The 19,082-nt window shown below is 44.5% G+C and overlaps 1 protein-coding gene across 2 annotated transcripts; it reads left to right on the forward strand.

Moving 5' to 3' along the window:
• The first annotated feature begins 2,753 nt into the window (after positions 1-2,753).
• LOC123429639 (putative F-box/LRR-repeat protein 23) lies at positions 2,754-5,847 on the forward strand. Of its 2 annotated transcripts, XM_045113656.1 has the most exons (5): positions 2,754-3,163; positions 3,445-3,595; positions 3,678-4,016; positions 4,855-5,395; positions 5,486-5,847. In XM_045113656.1, exons 2-4 carry the CDS (start codon positions 3,555-3,557, stop codon positions 5,348-5,350), a joined length of 876 nt encoding a protein of 291 aa, XP_044969591.1. In that variant the 5' UTR covers positions 2,754-3,163; positions 3,445-3,554; the 3' UTR covers positions 5,351-5,395; positions 5,486-5,847. The 2 variants fall into 2 exon arrangements, with proteins under 2 accessions (XP_044969591.1, XP_044969592.1); XM_045113657.1 differs by lacking the exon at positions 4,855-5,395.
• Positions 5,848-19,082: the final 13,235 nt, after the last annotated feature.

The raw sequence follows: 19,082 nt of genomic DNA on the forward strand, positions 1-19,082 counted from the left end.
ATCAGGAGAACCCTTGCTTCCTAAAAATTGCTTCCAAACAGGATCATTGCTTCCTAAAACGTTATTTGGTTCGAAGTTTTCAATCATAAGGATTATTTTTGTTTGCTTCCTATATACCCCATGTTGTTTTCAATCGTGATGGTCCTTGCTTCCGATGCTTAAGTTTGGTTTGCTTCCGAAGATTAACCTTTATTGTTTTGGACTATATTTCTATTTGTCTCGATCAAATTGCTTCCATACGGTCAGATTTGCATGGAAACTGAAGATTGCTTCTGACTTGTTACAATCGTTTGAGACTCTTTTAGTCTTTTAGTTAGGAAGTGTGTTCAGTGTATTGTTTGAGCAGAAAAAATATCTTTCATGCGACCAGACATTTGTTTTGAATGTATCAGCAGTCGTGACTCCAACAATAATAAAAAAATTCCATCAAACAATGCACAAAGAAGTAGTACTTGCTTCCCAAGAAAATACAATTAGCTTCAAAAGATTTTTAAATTTGCTTCCATATAAGTTGCTTCAAATTCCACCTCCGCAATACAAACCCAACCGACAGTGGTCGCGCATATTTCCACGTCCAGATGGTCCAAGAGTTTTTTACACTCTTCTGGACTCGTGGTTCATCTTGATGATGATGGCACGATGAAGAGTGGAACTATCGAAGCACACCTCGGTGAGGATGCTGAGGACGTACGTGACGAGCTAGCAAGACCATGGAAGCACTCCCGCTAGGACAACACCAACTGAAACATGGATGAATTGCTTTCGTTAGCACTGGTGCACTGGCATCTATAAATTTTAGACATTAGCAAAGATAAATATGAGAATTGTTAGAACAATTGATAACATAAGACCAAAGAAGCAGGTGGTATTGGAAGCATTTTATCTAAACCAAAGGAGCATCTGAATTATAATTTGAAAGCACCATTAGTATGAAGCATGACAATGTGCTATCTTAGTATAACTCATCTTACTTTGAAGCATAACTGAACACAAATGTAGAAGCACAGGGTTGATATGTACGAAGCAAAGTGGACTTGGTGTAGAAGCGACATGGTAAATACTCCCTCCGTCCCAAAATAAGTGTCGCAAAATTTGTACTAGGTTAGTACAAATTTTATACTAGATTAACGACACTTATTTTGAGACGGAGGGAGTATGAACCAGAGTTAAAGCAACAATGGTGTAGTAGTACTATATGTACGTATGAAACACGAAAAGCTAGAAGCATTGTACTGATGCAATCTCAATATACTTTCTATATAACGAGGATAGTCATGATAAGGATGGTATGGCGGATTCTCGCGCGACCAACAATGTGTGCTCCCTCAACCTTGAAACATAGACAACAAAGATGGGGAAAACATAAAAAAAAATCTTCTGACTTCTCACTCGTATTACAGCCAAAATTAGGAAGCACGTGTATGTCATGTACATACCAAATTCAGAGATATTACTCTGATTCAGTCATATAATGCGCAATGACGTGGGCAAAATAATGAATCGGTTGAAAAAACACAACACAGGTAGACAAAATTCATCAAATGACACTCGTGACATACAAATATGTTAGAAATCAGAGAGGGCTATATGAAAATTTTGCGGAATTACCTAAGTCAGATGAGGATGCATGTAGATGCTACCTGCACACGAGGTGGGGGCGACTCTAGCAAGGTTCCTCGCGTGATGGACTCCAGCAAGGTTCCGCCGCGGTGGCCTGGACGCCGGGGGTCAGAATAGAGTGTAGATGACCGGGACGGACCATGGACTGCGAGCTCGCTCGTCATGCGCGTCGTGGCTACTACCGGCCGCAACAACTAGATGGGACGGCGCACGTGCGTGGTGAGTCTCACGGGAAAATGGGAGGCCGGTTCATGGCAGCGAGAACGAGGCCGCGATGAGATTGGCGAGGTCCGGAGCAACGGAGCATGTGATGAGGATGTGGACGCATGTTTTTTTTAGCTAGGGACATATGGGTTTGGTAGGTGAGAATAATGCGGGAGTAGTTATGGATGGAAAATCAGGCTGTTTTGAAAACTAATAAAATGATTTCGGACACAATCTCGGCTATTAGATGAAAGAAAAATCGACGGTGTGGGACCAGTCAGATAAACGTATGCTATCAGACTACCCACAATGGGAGTAACATAGGTAGTAACATAGATGCCACCTAAGCAAAAAATATGATGTGGCAACTAATTAATGAGAAGAGAAAGAAATTAAGTAACTTAACATGTTACTCATACTAGGAGTAACATAACGGATACCAAGACAAGTTGAGGCCCTGTTTGTTTCATAAGTCCCATGACTTTTTTCAGTCCCAACTTAAAAGTCCCTAGTCCCTACCCGTTTGTTTCGAGGGACTAAATAGGGACTAGAGGTCATTAAATAACATGCAAAAAGACCATGTTACCCTTAGTAATGTAGTAGTAATTATTAAATGATATGCTAAAAGTAGGGACATTGTTGAAAAAAGTGTCAAAAAGTTTCAAAAAGACCCTCCCATATGAACTTCTCCAAATAGTCCCAAATACTCTGTTTTAGTCCCTAAAAGTCCATCCCGTTTGTTTCACATGAGACTTTTTTTAGTCCCTACACCAAAAAGTCCTTGGGAACAAACACCCCCTGAGTCTATAGGCTAATAAATAAAAGACTCAATGTTACTATCCACTGTAAAGATAGAAGTTAATAACATATGTATGTTACTACTTTATGTTACTTCTCATTATGATTAGTCCCACATACTTGCTAGGAAGCGTTTCCCTTGCATTTATGCACTTCGTGTTTTTATAGAGGTAGTGATAGGGTGTCCACCTGTTTTCGAGTTTTTTTTTTTTTTTTTGCGTCCGCACCTCCGGCGGCCACCTCGAGGGGAGCGGCGCCTCTCGGTGTCCCGGCGACGGTCCCACCGCCGTCCTCTGCTCTGAGCGCGACCTTACATCCCCGCCGAGGACACGACGCCTCCGTGCGGCGCCAGACCCGGCGTGGGCGCGCCGCCGCCGGATCTGACCTCGCTAGGGCAGGGAAGGCATTCCAAGGCGCGACGGGTCGCCGTGGCCGTGAGCGCGCCCCGGCGGGCCTGTCGCGGCGGGTGGCCGAGGGCGTTCGGGGAGCGGACCGCAGATGAGATCAAAGCTGCCTCCTTTGCCGTCGTTGATTTGAGCAGGTAATTTCTCCTTCTCACCGGTAAAAAGATTGCGACTTTCCCTCATTTTAGCTGCGAAAAAGGATAAAAATCGGCAACTTAGGTCGCCTTCCCGTGACTGCGAGCAGCGTTTTGATGAATTCTCGGCATTTTGTTACCAATTTCTTCAGTTATGTAGCTGCACTTTGTTGTAAAAATCTCAAATTTCAGTGCGTCATACAGTCGGCCCACTCATTTTGGTGAACTGATAAGAAATCTCAAATCTCACAGAGGTTGCTTGTTATTTCTTTTTCCCGAAACAGGTTATTCAGGGGATTTAGATTTCACTGGTGATTTCTTTGTAAAAAAGAGCTCTTTCACCAGCTAGCGTTTCGGAAGGATGCTTTAAGCTTCCCATCGGTCCCCAAAAAGGATGAACGGCGTCTCGCGGGGTGTCTATCGCCGCCGCCTAAGGTACCCTATAATTGCCAACTTCTGTTCCTTGATCAATCACTCCGAGTAGTTGGTTACCAGTGACGCCACCCTTTGCTTGCAGTCATTCCCGTGAAATGGAGGTGCAGGCAGATGCCGTCAGGGACTGGTCCAAGCTGCCGCCTGACATGCTTGTTTTGGTCTTTGCCAAACTTGGTGCAGTTGATGTTCTCATGGGTGCTGGCCTTGTGTGCCACTCATGGGTCGAGGCGGCAAAAGAACCCAGCATATGGCGAAATGTCGACATGGAGCACCATGATGTCTTGCGAGGGAAGAAGAAAAAGAGCCGCGATGTCTTGTGTGCAATGGCAAAAGCGGCCGTGGACCGCTCCAAAGGGGAGCTCGAGGTGTTCGCAGGGAGCGAGTTTGTTACTGATCAGCTTCTCGAGTATATCGCAGAGAGGTACTCTTGTTTTAGTACTGTTGTTTTAATTTAAACTGCGCAAACGTCTTAAATTTAGGAATGGAGGTAGTAGTTGTTTTGTTCTTCTTTCAAGCTAAAATCGGGTGGCCTCTTAATTTATTGGGTACTGCTCACTGATTCGTTAACGGGCGTAGTGAAACTAGTTCACATAGATGAGATTCGTGCAGGGATTTGTGAGCGAATGTAGTCAAACCAGTGGTTTTTATAGATGAGGTCAAAACACATACTCCATCCGTCTGAAAATACTTACCGGAGAAATGGATTTATCTAGACATATTTTACTTCTAGATAAATATATTTTTATTCATTTCTTCGACAAGTATTTCTGAACGGGGGAAGTACATGAGTACCCGATGTTTAGCTGTTGTAATACATTATTTGCTCCCCATGCTTAGTTTTATACAGGAAATTATAAAGCCAAAAGTTGCAGCCTTTAGGTAGATCATCTCTACTATCTTATAAATTGGAGTTAGTGGCAGTGGTGGTGAGTTCACTCCCCCACTCCATCCCAATCTCCTCATCCATCTAGAACCTATCAGACCTCTCCAATTAGAAGGGGAAAAAACATATCATGCAATAGTGTCCCCACCGCTGCAGTTTTCACAAATGCAATGTTGCCTGCTTGGTTGAGTTTCTTCTTCATAACGTTGCACGGGAATTGGTTGTTATATACTACTAACCGAATATAACAAACTAATTATTTTTGATTCCATAACAACGCTCGGGCGTTGCGCTAGTTGCCAAAAAAGAACAAGTTGAATCTCGTTATGCCCTAATGCCATAACAGTGTTATGATCTCCTTCTCTTTTTTCCGCAGATCGCCCTCCCTCAAGAGCCTTAGCCTTGACTATTGCCATGTCTCCAACGAAGCATTCACTGAGCTTATAATAAAGTTTCCTTTGCTCGAAGAACTTCTCATTTCCCTATGTCCATTTGTTAATGGTGACGCATATGAGGTCACCAGCAGAGCATGTGCGCAGTTGAAGCGTCTCATGTTGCGGCAAGGGTCATATGGGGGTGAGAGCGATGGGGCACTTGGAATTGAGATGATGCACGAGCTGCGATACCTTACTCTCGTCGGTAGCGATATCACGACAGAGGAGCTGGTTGCCATCATCGATGGCTGCCCTCATCTGGAGCGCCTCTGCGTGCGCAACTGTTGCAACATCGTTGTGGATGGAGCCCTGCGAGCGAAGTGTTCAAGGATCAAGACGCTGATTCTCCCCCCTTTGCAGCACGTGCGCTGCCGTTACCGTTTTCACCCGGATGATACGATTTTCACTGACAAGTTTGACGATTGGAGATCTTCCTAAATGTGATGATTTGTCTCCAACGGCTATCGATCTATCCATATATAGGTCTAGCATGGCTACTTTTGTCATTTGGGTTATGGCATGAAGGGTTCAGGTGTCTATTCGCATTGCTAATCTGTGATATTGATATTGCAGACCATATGCGAAGGTAAACTCTGGTTTGTGGTGTTCTAAGAAGTTCCCAAGCTCGTGCAGACAGTGTTCAGCCCTTGGTCACCAGCTGCGTCAAGGTTGTGCTCTGCATCCAGCACGGCGCACACAGCACCATCACCAATGCCATGGCGTGCCCCTCCTGCTGCATGCGGTTGCCACATATCATTTCTTCTGAGCCTTTGTGGTTCCTGTTCGGTTGGTGGAGCATCTTGGACTAAGAAGCAGTTCTTCATAAAATTACTGTACTGTTTTAAGATTAGTACAAACATGGTTCTTCTTGATGTTTGGTTATCATTTGGACATGTTAGTGTATGGTGGTAAAAGCTAATGGGTTGGATATTGAAGACCATGGTTGGATTCAGAGTCAAGAATTCTAGAATTTGTCGGTGCTGAGTATCTGATCATCATATAAAGCCTTTTACCTTTGCAGTCTTTGCTCATCTTTGCCCATCTGTTATTTCAAAAAGCTGCAGTAGTGTGACTGCAACGAGCAGGGTTTCAGTTGCAATCTGAAGTCTTCAACAAGCCTTGTCGACATTCGACTGTGAGAATTAGATATTTTCTTTAATTCTTGTCCTACATGATCAATACGGTTGTTACTTGGAATATTTTTGATTCACCTGTTGTGACCTAAAATGACGAGATACCAAAGCATAATCTTTACAACCTCCGATCCATATTACAGGTTGCTCAAACAGATATACATACCATTGAAATACCTCTAGATACGTCCGTTTGAGCAGCAAGTGATATGGATGGGAGGGAGTAGTTCAGTTCGTTCTTAGGGTTGATTATAATTTGGGTGAAAAACTTTGGCTTAGTTTTTTTTTTCCCAAAAGAACTTGGTGGGTTAGCTTAGTGGCACATAATCCAATGTAGTTAATACAATAATCAGGTGAAGAACAGAGGTTCATCATTTGAACTGTAGAACACAATATTATTAATTTATCATTGCACAACAGGCACAAAATCTCATTGCACATATTTTTTTTATCTGAAAGTGCACAATGAAAGTGCACAAGTCTTCAGTGGCGGATCCAGAAATTCAACTTTGGATGCTCATTTTTTTTTCTATTTTAAGAGCGTCTTCAGACGAACTTTACAAATCTGGTCCCTCAAACGTCCGCGCACGCGTCCGTGAACATTTACCGGTCAAACTTTAAATTTGTCTTTTCATAACCGGACACCTCAAATATCGTATCTCAAATTCATACAAACTCATCCAATTACTACGACGATGCGTTACACTCATCGTCCGACTACTCCTTCTACTAACATTTAATCAAACCGGTATTGTCTCCTCCAACCCGTAGGGGATGACACCCCCAGTCGACGGATCTAGACTAGTCGAAGTCAGATCCGCTACCCACCATGCCGGAGAAGAATGGAGATCGTCAAAGGTGAGTTTGGGTGGCGAATGGGAGTGAAGTCCGCGGACACTGACCGGTCAAACCTTAAATTTGCCTTTTCACGACCGGACACCTCAAATATCGTATCTCAAATCCATACAAACTCATCCAACTACCACGACAATGCATTACGCTCATCGTTCGACTACTCCTTTACTACTAACATCCCATCGGACCGGTATTGTCTCCTCCAACCCGTAGGGGATGACACCCCCAGTCGACGGATCTGGACTAGTCGAAGTCAGATCCGCTACCCGCCATGCCGGAGAAGACTGGAGATCGTCGAAGGTTTGGGTGGCGAATGGGAGTTAAGGGAAGTGAAGTGGCTAGGGTTTGGTTCGACGAGCAGATGGAGAAGAATATATGTGGGTTGAGGCCGACATGGCGAGCGTTCCTTGACGCGCCCGGACGCCCCATATTCGCCCCATATTTAAAATGGATATGAGGGGTGTCGGTCATCTTAGACATTTTAGGCGCCCGCTGAGTCAAAATTTTGTTACCGGTTAGTGACCGGAAGGCCCGTCCGGATGTTTGAGAAGGATTTGGGACGTCTGATTGTAGATGCTTTTACAAAGAAAAACAAGTAGTCCATGACAATCTGTAGTCTGGTTGTACCCCACATATTTAGGCCATGCCTAAGCAAAACAAGCATGACTTCTGATTTAGGCTCTCAGCTACGTTAATCATGCATGTCAAGAATTTGTGCTATGGGTTGTAGATGTGAAACAAATGAGATGAGCTACTCAGCCTGTTGGCCACTAGTAAATTTTATCAGAAATGACTCATGCTAGTTAAACGCTATTCTTGGGCTATTGGGCTGCTAACGAAATGATCTACTCACCCTGTTGGTCATTAGTTTTTTGTCATATAAACTATACCTGTATATAGGATTATTTTTGTGCAAAAAAATTTGGATGTACATCTGTACACCCATGAACCATGGTGGATCCGTCCCTGCAAGTCTTGTCGGTATATATCATGACTATACGGTTAATTGATTTAGTTGTTGGTGTCCATCTAAAACTCGCTGTATTCTTTTCCACTTGAAAATCCTTAGCTAGGACGTCATCTGAGATTGGTGACTTTCGTCCAAACATTGCACTCGAGGTGGTGATTGCACCAGGGTTTTGGTTGCCGAATGCGTCAATTGCCATGACCAGCTTGTTAGTGAAAGGGATGAGCCCTTCTAAGAACACAAACACATCACAAACACATCATCTTTCTCGAGTTTTTTGGTCAGAAGCTTGTTCTCCGGGATAGAAGTCACAAAACTAATGTCACTTACTTCTCGGGGAGAAAGTAGAATTCAATCCAGGCCATTAGTATAAACATCTAAATAATAATCAACATATGTAGATATAAATTTGTACCAAAAAAACAAGTGCATCCAAAATCAGCATGCACGTTAAAGAGGATATTACATTAAATTTTTCTTCTAAAATTCACATCTCAAGTAGTTCTTCAACAATTTCTACTTTAATTTTTTTTCTTTCAGCCGATGCCACACTAACAGGCATAGTAAATACAAGCTGATGTGCACTAGAAATATTAGGATAACAAGCAATTTCTCTCACAAACTAAATAATCTCCATACCATGCATTGGTCCATTGGCCAAAGTCAACATAACATTCATATTCAACATCACATGAACCATCTCAAGAGAAAGAACTTACAAATTTATGACAACTGTCCATTTGTTCAGAATGATTCAATAACTTCAAGGCGTCGAACTCATTAAAAATCCAAATATGTTCATGAATGATTTGGGGTTCCTCGAATACACATTTCAATGAATTGGTTGCCTTATCAACCGTAGAGAAAAACTAATTAACTTCAAAATCCTTCTCAATCTTGGTTCTAAGATAATCAATTTCATCAAATTGCTTCTTCGTGGGAGCATGAAGCTTTACTGAAAATGATGGCTCAACATCTATTTGAGTTGTGATTTCTTTTAGCAATGATCACACTAGAATCAAACCCTTCATTTTTGTAACTGTCAAAGTAATTCCTCATACCTTCTATTTGTGTTATGGGGACTCAACACACATGGATGGTGATTGCAACTTCATGCTCACCATATCTATAACAAATATAATGCCATGCCTAATGACCATATATCAAGTATAAATGGATAACTGTGAATCACTTCATTTTTTTCATCACCCCTTATCGGGGGGTTAACCCTGGGGTAGCCTCGCCTCACCTCGTGCCCGTTTTCAGAAACGTCGGGGTAGGCTTGGCCCCTCGGGTGCCGGCTCTGGCGGACCGGCTCCAGCCACTTCGGTTGGCTCGTGACTGGATCTTTATCCCTCCGGTTTCGGGCGACCCGCAAGCCGGCGAGCCCCCTCCTGCCAGTCATCGGTCCATACGACAAAACGTGACCATTCCAACAGGACACGACGCATGGCCAACCACTCGATAACACCGTACATGGGTTGCTATAGTGGAGCTAGCCGTATTCACGACCGATTTCCAAATAATATAATTCCTTGGAAATCAACCATGCATGTCACCAGTGTAGAAAAATATTCCTCACTGATAGACTCATCTTGATACATGAAACAAGTAGTACTTAATATTGAACATAGTAGAGCGGAGGTCGCTCTACAAATTATTACAACATGTCCATAGTGTCACAAGGATGGATTTGTTACAGTGGTCATTGATAACTCTACTGCTCGTAATGAAAGGTGCACGTCAGATCAGAGTGAAGTAACATGACGAGTACTACTACGCGACAAGCGTCAAAGTTAGGCTTGACGATTTATTCGGGGTGGCGGAAGCGGTGAAATAATACAGCGACAAACTCCATGATCGCAAGAACGACTGGGACTCCTCTAGGCGTCGGACTCGCTATCTAACCCTTCATCCATGAGGTCTCCTTCATCCATATCTAACCACATCAACAAGCTAGTGAGTACTTTGAAAATTACTCGCAAACAGTTTGCACAAAAGATGAGGTGCATGTAGGAAATTTTAATATGCATGGGTAAGTATCAAACTTATTATGATAGAAAGGTAAATGGTAGTTATGTTAGAGTAGATAAGTTGGACGGTAATCCTCCCGAAATATCCAAACATAAAATAAAATGCGCCGATCGAGTGATGCCTTGAAAGGTTAACAGGTAAGGTAAACAACCACCGTCGGGCATCGAAGCGACAGCACATACAGTGCATAACAAAATAACGAGCCGCAGTCGGGCGTCTAAGCGACAACACATACAAGGCATAACAAAATAACGAGCCACAGTCGGGCGTCTTGGAGACACCACACAAAGGGCATAAATAAATAACTAGCCACAGTCGGGCGTCTTGGCGACACCACAAAAAAGGCATAAATAAATAACAAACCACAGTCGGGCAGTCGGGCGTCTTGGCAACACCATAGAAAGGGCATAAGTAGAATTAAGGATTATCCGGGTGGTACAACCAACCTTCAGGATATTTCGAGTACCCAAGTTTCCATCCAGTAATTTCCTAATATTACCGTCAGATGTTTATAACCATTATTATTAAACCAAACTTGTACTCCATGTACCGACTCTAAGACCGACACTTGACGTGTCAACCAACCGTCCTTGACCATGGACACGGCTATTCGAATAGTTTTGACTCCGTAGAGGGTGTAATCTTTACCATAGCCCACGGATTTCAATAGTCACTAGGACTAATCTCGCATACGGTATTTTAGAAGCAAACACTCAGAATCAGCACACACCCATTTTTACCCCCGCGAAGACCGGCTTCACCCGGACTTTGCTGCCAGGGAAAACCATAAGACGGGGAGGCTCCAATATCGACTAGCATGTGATCAAACTTATATCGCACGCTACAAGGGAGTGCCCTCCCTCTCGGTCCGAGACCGGAAACACCCATGCCCCCTGACTGGATGTCTGGATTTAGTCCAGGGCCATGGATACCTTCATCCCGACCCCTCTATTTAGTGTGTAACTGATAATAGGTCTACGATCGACTATACCGCATTCCCTTTCAAAAAAACTATGGCATCATGATAATAATGGTGACACACTGAGAAGACTTGATCTAGGCTAATACTGGAGTTATCCAATTTATCCCCTCATGATGTTATCCAATTTATCCCCTCATGATCATGCATCCCGCATGACTAGGCCACAACCTATCACATTTCGCGTGACTAGGTTATCCACGGCCTCTCACAATAATATAAGTCATCATAGCCACATATTGAATTTTATTTGAGTAATATGCAATATGCTTAGTTAATGCAGCAGATGATAATTAAATTGGTTAGTCAACAAACAACACATCAAAAGTTCAAACATGCTTGCCTGGTTCAACATAGTCGGGATCGAGCTCGATGAAGTTGACGTCAGCGTTTCCCTCGTCGGAATCGAGTCCTTCCGCGTCGGTGGCAGGTGGAGCTGATCATTGGTGAACACTACGTCAACGGCGGCCACTACTCCGACGGATGGCGGTGTCGGGCTCACTTCAATCTCACTGGACAAGGAGCCTACGCGAATCCAGCCGAGACCCGAAGCGGATCGAGGCGACCGGAGTCAAGGAAGAAGGCCTCCCCGAGGCTCTTCTCTAGCTCGGGCAAGGTTTCAAAAGGAGGAGGGGAGGAGCTGAAGTGGTTGAGGTGCTCGGGAGCAAGGGGGATCTCTATTTATAGGTGACCGAGAGGGGTGCCGCAGGAGCTTAACTCCGACGATAAATTCCGGTGGCCATAGAGGTTTAGCAGGCGATTGCAGGCTGGGGCAGCACCAACAATCCAAGGGGAACTCATTTTTGGCCTAAGGTTGCGCGGTCATCGACGGGAGACCCGACACGACGGTGCGGCACTCACTGGGCGCGATGACAACACGAATCACGCTCTGCGCCATTCGGGACGTGGCGACGGGCATCACGGTGTGCACTGGAGGGGACGGGACACGCGGAGCTCGCAGGATGCTTGGGCGGTGCCACACGGCACGGCTCTACAGCAGGGGCTGATGGTGGCCGTGGCAGCTGTCGTTGGCGCTGCTCCCGGAGCTGGCTGGCTTAGGCCAGCTCACCACCGACGCGCGCAACCGTCCAAGGGACCGTGCGGCAGGGTGGATAGACCCGGAGCACAATGGTGATATGCCACCACCGTTACTACTGAGATTGACGCTGCAACTCTGAACCTGAACCTGAAACGATGCAGCCACTTCACTGCACTTTGACTAAAACTGAAATTAGACGAGAACAGTGCACACCAGGTGCTCGATCAGTTGAAAATGAGGTGAGGAAAATTTATTTGAAGCTGAAAATTTATGAGATGGCCTCTCATTGGTCTTAGAGGCTGTCTGCAAAATTTTAGAATTTTTGAAAATGGTTAAGTCAGGTTTTTAACATAAACTGAATATTTTGGTCAAACTTGGGTCAAACCTAATTTGAAAATTTCAAACTAGCAATCAGAATATTTTCGGTGGAATGGGTTGAGGATACTAAGGTCTACAAAGGATAGGAGTTTGGGGATCAGATACCAAAGGAACTTATGAGTTCCTTTGTAAAATTCTTGAGGTCAAAACTGATTACACAATATAGTCTTGGTTGAAATAAAATAAGAAAGGTGTTCAAACCTTTCCAAAACTTCGAGAAATCATCTAAAACAGATGTCTAGGTGCTAGAGAAGTGTTGTAGGTTAGAAATCAGAGAAAGATGGAAGGGAAAGAAAAATTTGAAGTGGCTTGTTAGCAAGTCTTTGAAAATTCATTTCACAGGTTTGTTTAAAAGAAGAAGTGAAAGGGGCCCTCCAAGTCAATGTTGGGGAACATCGCATGGGAAACAAAAAATTTCCTACGCGCACGAAAACCTATCATGGTGATGTCCATCTACGAGAGGGGATTTCCGATCTACGTACCCTTGTAGATGACACACCAGGAAGCGTTAAGAAACGCGGTTGATGTAGTGGAACGTCCTCACGTCCCTCGATCCGCCCCGCGAACCGTCCCACGAACCGTCCCACGATCCGCTCCGACCTAGTGCCGAACGGACGGCACCTCCGCATTCAGCACACGTACAGCTAGACGATGATCTCGACCTTCTTGATCCAGCAAGAGAGACGGAGAGGTAGATGAGTTCTCCGGCAGAGTGACGGCGCTCCGGAGGTTGGTGGTGATCTATCTCAGCAGGGCTCTGCCCGAGCTCCGCAGAAACGCGATCTAGAGGAAAAACCGTGGCGGTATGTGGTCGGGCTGTCGTGGCAAAGTTGTCTCAAATCAGCCCTAATACCTCAGTATATATAGGAGGGGGGAGGGACCTTGCCTTGAGGCTCAAGGGATCCCCAAGGGGTCGGCCGAAGGGGGGGGGGGGGAGGAGGAATCCTCCTCCAATCCTAGTCCAACTAGGATTGTAAGGTGGAGTCCTTCCCTTCCTTCCCACTTCCCCTTTTTTTTTGCTCTTTGATTTTCTTTATCTCCCGCGCAAGGGCCCTCTTGGTCTTGCCCGCTAGCCCACTAAGGGCTGGTGCGGCACCCCTAAGGCCTATGGGCTTCCCCCGGGTGGACTGCCCCACCCCGGTGAACATTCGGAACCCATTCATCATTCCCGGTACATTCCCGGTAATGCCGAAAACTTTTCGGTAATCAAATGAGGTCATCCTATATATCAATATTGGTCTCCGGACCATTCCGGAAACCCTCGTGACGTCCGTGATCTCATTCGGGACTCTGAACAACATTCGGTAACCAACCATATAACTCAAATACGCATAAAACATCGCCGAACCTTAAGTGTGCAGACCCTGCGGGTTCGAGAACTATGTAGACATGACCCGAGAGACTCCTCGGTCAATATCCAATAGCGGGACCTGGATGCCCATATTGGATCCTACACATTCTCCGAAGATCTTATCGGTTGAACCTCAGTGCCAAGGATTCATATAATCCCGTATGTCATTCCCTTTGTCCTTCGGTATGTTACTTGCCCAAGATTCGATCGTCAGTATCCGCATACCTATTTCAATCTCTTTACCGGCAAGTCTCTTTACTCGTTCCGTAATACAAGATCCCATGACTTACACTAAGTCACATTGCTCGCAAGGCTTGTGTGTGATGTTGTATTACCGAGTGGGCCCTGAGATACCTCTCCGTCACACAGAGTGACAAATCCCAGTCTTGATCCATACTAACTCAACAGACACCCTCAGAGACACCTGTAGAGCATCTTTATAGTCACCCAGTTACGTTGTGACATTTGATACACACAAAGCATTCCTCCGGTGCCAGTGAGTTATATGATCTCATGGTCATAGGAATAAATACTTGACACGCAGAAAACAGTAGCAACAAAATGACACGGTCAACATGCTACATTCATTAGTTTGGGTCTAGTCCATCACATTATTCATCCAATGATGTGATCCAGTAATCAAGGGACAACACCTTGTACATAGTCAGAAGACCTTGACTATCCTTGATCAACTGGCTAGCCAACTAGAGGCTTGCTAGGGACAGTGTTTTGTCTATGTATCCACACATGTATCTAAGTCTTCATTCAACACAATTATAACATGGATAATAAACGATTATCTTGATACAGGAATTATAATAACAACTTATTTATCATTACCTCTAGGGCATAATTCCAACAGTCTCCCACTTGCACTAGAGTCAATAATCTAGCCCTCACATCGCCATGCGAATTACATTGTAATAAATCTAACACCCATACAGTTGTGGTGTTGATCACGCTTTGCCCATGGAAGAGGTTTAGTCAGCGGGTCTGCCACATTCAGATCCGTGTGCACTTTGCATATATTCACGTCCTCCTCCTCGACGTAGTAGCGGATGAGGTTGAAGCGTCATTTGATGTGTCTGGTCTTCTTGTGAAACCGTGGTTCCTTTGCTAAGGCAATGGCACCCGTGTTATCACAAAACAGGGTTATTGGATTCAGTGCGCTCGGCACCAGTCCAAGATCCGTCATGAACTGCTTCATCCAGACACCCTCCTTAGCCGCCTCCGAGGCAGCCATGTACTCCGCTTCACATGTAGAATCAGCTACGACGCTTTGCTTGGAACTGCACCAGCTTACCGCACCCCCATTAAGAATAAATACGTATCCGGTCTGCGACTTAGAGTCGTCCAGATATGTGTCAAAGCTTGCATCGACGTAACCTTTTACGGCGAGCTCTTTGTCACCTCCATATACGAGAAACATCTCCTTAGTCCTTTTTAGGTACTTCAGGATATTCTTGACCGCCATCCAGTGAGCCACTCCTGGATTACTCTGGAACCTGCCTTCCATACTTATGGCCAGGCTAACGTCCGGTCTAGTGCACAACATTGCATACATGATAGAACCTATGGCTGAAGCATAGGGGACGAAACTCATTGTCTTTCTATCTTCCTCAGTTGCTGGGCACTGAGTCTTACTCAATTTTATACCTTGTAATACTGGCAAGAACCCTTTCTTGGACTGATCCATTTTGAACTTCTTCAAAACCTTATCAAGGTATGTGCTTTGTGAAAGTCCTATGAGGCGTTTCGATCTATCCCTATAGATCTTAATGCCTAGAATGTAAGCAGCTTCTCCTAGGTCCTTCATAGAGAAACTTTTATTCAAGTAACCTTTTATGCTCTCCAAAAGCTCCACGTTGTTTCCAATTAGCAATATGCCATCCACATATAATATTAGAAACGCCACAAAGCTCCCACTCACTTTCTTGTAAATACAAGATTCTGCAACCACTTGTATAAACCCAAATGCTTTGATCACCTCATCAAAGCATTTATTCCAACTCCGAGATGCTTGCACCAGTCCATAAATGGATCTCTAGAGTTTGCACACTTTTGTAGCATTTTTAGGATCGACAAAACCTTCGGGTTGCATGATATACAACTCTTCCTTAAGGAAACCGTTAAGGAACGCCGTTTTGACATCCATCTGCCAGATTTCATAATCAAAAAATGCAGCTATTGCCAACATGATTCTGACGGACTTAAGCATCGCTACGGGTGAGAATCTCTCATCGTAGTCAATTCCTTGAACTTGTGAAAAACCCTTTGCCACAAGTCGAGCTTTATAAACGGTCACATTACTGTCAGCATCCGTCTTCTTCTTAAAGATCCATTTGTTCTGAATAGCCTTGCGGCCTTCAGGTAGTACTTCCAAAGTCCATACTTTGTTCTCATACATAGATCCTATCTCGGACTTCATGGCCTCCAGCCATTTGTTTGAATCCGGGCCCACCATTGCTTCTTCATAATTCGCAGGCTCATTGTTGTCCAACAACATAATTGATAAGACGGGATTACTGTACCACTCTGGAGCAGTACGTGATCTCGTCGACCTGCGAGGTCCGATAGGAACTTGATCCAGAGTTTCATGATCATCACCATTAACTTCCTCCTCAACCGGCGTCGCAACGACAGGGGTTTCCCCTTGCCCTGCGCCACCATCCAGAGGGATGAGAGGTTCGACAACCTCATCAAGTTCTATCTTCCTCCCACTCAATTCTCTTGAGAGAAACTCCTTCTCGAGAAAAGCTCCATTCTTAGCAACAAACACTTTGCCCTCAGATTTGAGATAGAAGGTATACCCAACTGTCTCTTTTGGGTAACCTATGAAGACACACTTTTCCGCTTTGGGTTCCAGCTTTTCAGGCTGAAGCTTTTTGACATAAGCATCACATCCCCAAACTTTAAGAAACGACAAGTTTGGTCTTTTGTCATACCACAGTTCGTATGGTGTCGTCACAACGGATTTTGATGGTGCCCTATTTAAAGTGAATGCAACTGTCTCTAATGCATAACCCCAAAACGATAACGACAAATCGGTAAGAGACATCATAGATCGCACCATCTCTAATAAAGTACGATTACGACGTTCGAACACACCATTATGCTATGGTGTTCCAGGCGGTGTAAACTGTGAAACAATTCCACATTGTCTTAAGTGAGCACTAATGTTTCAAAAGGATCCTCGACAATGGCGCCAGAAATACTTCTGATGTTTCAAAAGGATCCCCGGCAATGGCGCAGGAATGCTTCTGATGTCCGTTATGCTGCTGCACAGAAGACCTTCCAGTGGTGCGAGAAATGGGCACGTTGACGACACCAGGAATCCTTCTGCGTTGGTGTTCCCTCGAAGCGGAGAGGGTGATGTAGCACAGCGGAGGTAAGTATTTCCCTCAGTTTGAGAACCAAGGTATCAATCCGGCGGAGGAGTATCTCAAGATCCTGCACAAACACAAAAGCTTGCACCCAACGCTATGAAGGGGTTGTCAATCCCTTATAGATTGTTTGCCAAGTGAGAACTGAAAGCAACAAAGTAACAAAGCAAAGTAAAAGCGGAGTTGTAAACGATGGATGTGAATAGACCCGGGGCCGTAGTGTTTACTAGTGGCTTCTCTCATGAAAGCAAGTAGACAGTGGGTGAACAAATTACTGTCGAGCAATTGATAGAACTGTGCAGAGTCGTGACGATATCTATGCAATGATTATTTCTATAGGCATCATGTCCGAAACAAGTAGACCGATACTTTCTGCATCTACTACTATCACTCCACACGTCGATCGCTATCCAGCATGCATCTAGTGTATTAAGTCCGTAAGAACAGAGTAACGCCTTAAGCAAGATGACATGATGTAGAGGGATAATCTCAAACCAATGATAAAACCCCCATCTTTTTACCCTTGATGGCAACTGCTTGATGTGTGCCTTGCTGCCCCTACTGTCACTGGGAAAGGTCACCACATGGCAGAACCCAAAACCAAGCACTTCTCCCATTGCAAGAATCATAGATCTAGTTGGCCAAACAAAACCCAAGACTCGGAGAGACTTACAAGGATATCAAATCATGCATATAGGAAATCAGCAAAGACTCAAATATATATCATAGATAATCTGATCACAAGTCCGCAATTCATCGGATCTCAACAAACACACCGCCAAAGAAGATTACATCGGATAGATCTCCATGAAGATCATGGAGAACTTTGTATTGAAGATCCAAGAGAGAGAAGAAGCCATCTAGCTACTAACTGCGGACCCGTAGGTCTGAAGTGAACTACTCACGAGTCATCGGAGGGGCGATGGTGATGATGAAGAAGCCCTCCAACTCCAAAGTCCCCTCCGGCAGGGCGCCGGGAAGGGTCTCCAGATGAGATCTCGCAGAAACGGAAGCTTGCGGCGGCGGAAAAGTATTTTCGAGGCTCCCCTGATTTTTTTGCGGAATATTTGCGAATTTATAGGCCAAAGACCTAGGTCAGGGGGTGGCCAGGGAGGCCACAAGCCTGCCCACCGCCGCCTCCCCTGGTGGCGGAGTGGGGGCTTGTGGGCTCCCTGGAGCCCACCTGGCTTGGCCCAAAAGCCCCCTGGACTTCTTCCGTTCGGGAAAAAAATCATTTCGGGGTTTTTCTTCCGTTTGGACTCCGTTCCAAAATCAGATCTGAAAGAGTCAAAAACACGGAAAAAACAGGAACTGGCACTTGGCACTGAATCAATAAGTTAGTCCCAAAAAAGATATAAAAAGGTACATAAAACATACAAACAAGGCAAGATAACAGCGTGAAACCATCAATAATTATAGATACGTTTGAGACATATCAAGCACCAAACTCGAAACTCAGATATTCACCCCCACGATAATGACCGTAGGTATTTGATCTTCTTGTTACGATGATTTTCGACTTCACTCTGAAATTGTTTGAACTTTTCAAATGTTTCAGACTTGTCCTTCATCAAGTAGACATAACCATATCTACTCAAATCGTCAGTGAAGGTGAGAAAATAACGATATCCACCGCGTGCCTCCACACTCATCGAACCACACACATCAATATGTATGATTTCCAACAAGTCACTTGCACGCTCCATTGTTCCGGAGAACGGAGTTTTAGTCATCTTGCCCATGAGGCATGGTTCGCACGTGTCAAGTGAATCAAAGTCAAGTGACTCCAAAAGTCCATCTGTATGGAGTTTCTTCATGCACTTTACACCAATATGACCTAAGCGACAGTGCCATAAAAATATGGCACTATCATTGTTAACTCTAACTCTTTTGGTCTCAATGTTATGTATATGTGTATTATCACTATCAAGACTCAATATGAACAATCCTCTCACATTGGGTGCATGACCATAAAAGATATTACTCATAGAAATAGAACAACCATTATTCTCTGATTTAAACGAGTAACCATCTCGCAATAAACAAGATCC

Source organism: Hordeum vulgare, chromosome 2H, assembly GCF_904849725.1.
Source record: "Hordeum vulgare subsp. vulgare chromosome 2H, MorexV3_pseudomolecules_assembly, whole genome shotgun sequence".
Classification (NCBI taxonomy): domain Eukaryota; kingdom Viridiplantae; phylum Streptophyta; class Magnoliopsida; order Poales; family Poaceae; genus Hordeum; species Hordeum vulgare.

Bases quoted from the DNA above. Each gene is read 5' to 3' on its own strand.
- LOC123429639 (XM_045113656.1), top strand. From the start codon at position 3,555: ATGAACGGCGTCTCGCGGGGTGTCTATCGCCGCCGCCTAAG. The intron at 3,596-3,677 runs GTACCCTATAAT...CTTTGCTTGCAG, and splicing joins GTCTATCGCCGCCGCCTAAG to TCATTCCCGTGAAATGGAGG. The intron at 4,017-4,854 runs GTACTCTTGTTT...TTTTTTCCGCAG, and splicing joins CTCGAGTATATCGCAGAGAG to ATCGCCCTCCCTCAAGAGCC.